Below are 4824 nucleotides of genomic sequence, written 5' to 3' on the forward strand. Positions count from 1 at the left end.
ATAATTCTACCCAATCAAAACATGCCAATCTAGCCAGTCCGTTGATCCCGTAAAAAAGAGCCCGTGCATGTAGCGTTGCTCTTAGCACTACGGTGACTAGATGTAGCAAAAGAAGATTCTTTTACACCTTGATTTCCGCGTATTTTCTGCGTCGATCCGTAGTCATCTGCCCACGGTTTTCCCGAAACCATGTACTCCATCGGATATTCAGATGGATTAGTACAGAAGAGACAACAGAATCATAACATATAACAATATAGGAACAATTCCACACATGAACTGAGAATACAGTACGGAGTAGGAAGCAGCAGCCAGCAGTTGCTTCAAAACACCATAATATCGCAAACAGAACACAATGACTAGAACAATGGAAAATACGAGTACAAGGCAGCGCTTATTACCATCCCATCTTCTCGATCGCTCCCACGGCAAGGAGTAAACGCTACACAGTACTATGGAATGAACCACCCATATAGTCGAGCCACACTCTCAGTTAAACAGAGTACACGAAACAAGGTAAACGGGGGAGATCGAAGGGGCGCGCTTGCTTGCTTCCCTACACGAATGCGGCGGCCGCCGCCGCGGCGCCAGCGGTGCGGAGGATCTGGTAGTAGACCTGCGGGTTGGCCAGGAACGCCGAGCGGGAGATGAGGAAGCCGGCGGCACCAGGCGCCTTCATCATGGCGCCGGCAGCGGCGGGGGCGGCCGCAGCGGGCCAGAGGAAGTAGGCGCCCACGGCGCCCCCGATGACCATCGCCGCGGTCCCCACGGCGCCGTCGCGCGTCGACACCATGGCCGCTGTATGGTTCTTGACGTAGCTGAGACCTGCGACGATGTCGCCGGTGTTCATCCCGGTAAGCCTTGCGGGCAGGTACTGATTGGCCAATGAGACGGTGGAGGCCACGGTCGCTCCTGTATGGTTCTTGACGTAGCCGAGACCGGCGACGATGTCGCCGGTGTTCATCTCGGTTAGCTTTGCGGGGAGGTACGGCTTGGCCAGTGAGACGGTGGAGGCCACGGCGCTCGCCTGTTGCTTGACGAGGTCGAGACCGGAGAAGAGGAGGTCGCGTGTGTTCATCTCGCGTGGTTTTCCTTTCCGACTTGTGGTTATCTGTGTGGAGTCTGGACTAACTTCACTAGATCGACGAGACGACGCAAAGCGTGGATTTATAACGATGAAGGTGATCTATACCTAGACGACGACCTTGACTACCAACAGTACTACTATCGACTTTACGTTGGAAAAATACAGCACTAATCATGTCACCAATGAAAAAGGATCAAAAGATGAGGAAAGAGGCGACAATATCATCCATCGCTGGTCCCAAGTCCCAACGTACCCACTCGCCGAAAGCACAGGATGCCCGGGCGTGGCGCGGAAGGCAGTCACCTCGACCAGGACGTTGTGTTTAAGATCTGTATAAGAGGGTGTTTGTTTCCAGGAACTTATTGGTCTAGGGACTTAAATAAGTTTCTATAAGTCTCATCTAAACCAAATAGGAAGGACTTATAGGGTTTTAAAATGGGCATTTGAGACTTATGAAATAAGACTCTTAAGGAGGAACTTATAGAGACTTATAGTTGTAATATGGTCTTATAGAGACTTATAAGTCCCGGGAACCAAACAGGTAGGGACTTTTTAGGGACTTGCGGCTTATAAGTTGGGACTAAAAAAAGTCCTAGGACTTATGAACCAAACAGACCAAAAAAACATCATTTTTTAAAAATTATTTTCCTTTTTATGGGGAAAAAGGAATTTTATTCCATATTGAGGGACTTACCATCGAGAGGCAAAATGTCATCAATACAAGGTGGTCCTGCGTGCTTCCACACAGCCGTGGCACACTCTATACGACTATATTTGTTTCACTCCCTTTTTTTATGATTTTACTGTTCATCGTGAGCTCAAATGAGCTCGCAAGCAGAATATATTGTTCATCTTTACGATATTTTCCATTTTTGTGTAACTCATTTCATCATCAGAAATTACACATGTGTAAATACATTCATATGAACACGTTGAATTTTTTTTGAATTTTTTGAAACTTCAGAATACCATTTTACACTGTTCAAAATATATGGCTCACCAGAGCTCATCTACCAAAGCGATTTTTTTGCCATTCCTACTTTTTTCGAATAAAGCTATTCTTACTCACTAAGGGCTCGTTCCGAAGTCCGCTGGCTTCTCCGAAAGCCAGCTTCTCGCGCGAGCTAGTGCTAGCTCGCTTCTCACGGGAGCCAGCGAGCGTTCGGCAGCGACTTGGTACACTGTAGCGAGAGAAAAACGATTCGATGGGGCATTAGCGATAGGAAAACGGTTCGCTGGGTGGGCTGTAGCACTTCGGGATGGCATGGAATGTAATATCCGGCAACTCCCGCTTCTCCAGAATCTAGGAGCTGGGGCGGGGCTGCTTCCAGAAATTGCACTGGAGCCGAGTCAGATTCCAGGAGCCAGATTCCAGGAGCCGGGTCGTTCGACTGGCTTCTCGCCAGCTTCTCGAGAAGTTGGATCGTGGAGGAGATCCGAACGGGCTCTAAGTTTGCACCACTTCATGTCTCCCAGCGTTCCTGCGTCAGGATCCGTACGTGCATTATGCATTTTGTACTTCAGATGTTGGAGTCTTCGTACGGGGCAAAAGCTAGTGACTAGATCGATCAAAAGGAGATTCTTCCACCTACTACCACGATACAACCACAAAACGAAGAATGGTTTAATAACTTTGCCACTAGTTGTATCGTGTCACATTTCAGTTGATACTGGTACCAGGGACGTAGCGGTAAAAACATATTTTCTCTGTCTAAAATTACTTGTCGCAGAAACGGATACGAATATTCGAGATGGAGTGTATAATAATATACAAGAGGAATCCAACTCAAAAAAACTATACAAGAGAAAAATGGTACCAAGGCCTTGGCCTGACCGTTCATTTATTAAAAGCAAAAACCTGAACAAGCACCAGTTTGGGCCTTTAGGGTAGTATGTCGGCACACACACACCCACACACCTCCCCGAATATTGATAATATCCTAATAGGAGCGAATCCGGATTGATAATGTATTATCAATTATATTGGCGGGGAAGACCCCAATTTAAAAATAAAAATAAATAGATGGATAAGAAGAGCAAGCTCAAACATGGCCACATGCATCCAAGAAGAAGGCAAAAATTTTGGTCAAGCCAACGGTGTGAGTCAAATAAGAAGACAACAGTGTGAGTTATGAGAGCTGAGAAGACAACAATATGAGTAACAAGAAGCTGCCAGTTTGTCGTCCGCTCTCGCGAAGGCATCCATATCCACACTCTAGCTGGACGCGTAAGATGGCTATGCCATTTGAATAAAGAGGAGAAGGCTCCCGAGGGCCTCCCTCACAGCTATAAAAGGAGAAACTGGCCTCAGAGAGCCAAAAACACGCACAGAAAAACGGGGTCCAGAGCTTCAAGCAAAAAGAGCAGCCTCAAGAACACTTTCAGTTTGCTTAGTAGTAGTACCAACACCACTTGTAGAATAGCCACTATATCGAGGATAATGTAATCGTCAAGAATAATAGGGTGTCCTTTTTAGCTTGTGTAATCCCTTCGAGGCCTCCCGAAAGGAAGAACCACATGTATATTATGTTGTGGAAAGGATGTACTTTCATGCTTCATTTGGGTTTTTTATTTATGAATTTACGGGACATGTCATTATGCTAACGATCCTATAAAAAACATTGGCTGGTAGTTCTCCGTTTAGTCTTGTGTGGCGTTTGAATGAGAACCTTGTGGTCGTAGAGAAGTGTTTCCTTCGGGTAGAAATTTCTGCGAAGACGATAGGAATTTATCCCATAAGCTTGCATTTAAAAACATGAAGTGAACGAATCTAGCTACATCAGAAAAACAACATAATAAAAAATATGATGAGTACTGAGTAGGATATCACATCAGTGCGCACACCGTCGGTTGTACTATTGGCCTCGCCAACCCTTAATAGATCAAGAATTAAAAAATAACCAGCTTGGTAAAAAATAGAACGTGCAAACTGTAATTAGGCTAATAAGTGATTAGGCTAATATTCTATTTGAATAGTATTGACTATTCATTATAATACTCCCTTCGTTTTTATTTACTCCGCATATTAGAATGATTGAAGTCAAACTTTTGTAAAGTCTGACCAAATATATAGAAAATAATATAAATATTTACTATAAAAAATCTATATGATGTGGAAGTACATTCAACAATGAATCTAATGGTATTGATTTGTTATTGTATATATTAATATTTTTGTCTATAAACTTTGTCAAAGTTTGCAAAGCTTGACTTTGACCAAAGCTAATATGCGGAATAAATAAAAACGGAGGAAGTATTCAATTCTTTGCTACTATTTGCTATTTGAATATATTCACTATTCACTATAATATTTAATTCTTTGCTACTGTTTACACGTTCTATTCTTTATTAAGCTAGTTAATTTTCATTGTAGGATTTAGGGATAATGGTGAGGCCAACAATACAACTGGTGGTGTGCGCAGTGATGTGATTTCTTACTCGGTTCTCACCATATTTTTCATTTTTTTCAGATGTAGCTAGGTTCGTTCACTTGATGTTTTTCAATGCAAACTTATGGGGTAAATTTCTATTGTCTTCTCACGCAGTTCCACCCGAAGGGAACACTTCTCTGCAACCACAAGGTTCTCATTCAAACGCGACAGAAGGCTAAACAGAGAACTACCGACGGAGGTTTCTTTTAAAGGATCCCTAACATAAGAATTCGTTCCATAAATTCATAAATAAAAACACCAAGTGAAGCATGAAACTACATCATTTCCACAACACAATTTTCATAT

At 43.5% G+C, this 4824-nt stretch overlaps 1 protein-coding gene across 1 annotated transcript; it reads right to left on the reverse strand.

Moving 5' to 3' along the window:
• Window positions 1–224: 224 nt before the first annotated feature.
• Window positions 225–1205, reverse strand: LOC123185006 (uncharacterized). The gene has a single exon (XM_044597026.1). The coding sequence runs from the start codon at window positions 1076–1078 to the stop codon at window positions 557–559; it is 522 nt and encodes a 173-aa protein (XP_044452961.1). The 5' UTR covers window positions 1079–1205; the 3' UTR covers window positions 225–556.
• Between the last annotated feature and the right edge of the window lie 3619 nt (window positions 1206–4824).

The sequence above is a fragment of the Triticum aestivum genome, chromosome 2A, assembly GCF_018294505.1.
Source record: "Triticum aestivum cultivar Chinese Spring chromosome 2A, IWGSC CS RefSeq v2.1, whole genome shotgun sequence".
NCBI lineage: Eukaryota > Viridiplantae > Streptophyta > Magnoliopsida > Poales > Poaceae > Triticum > Triticum aestivum.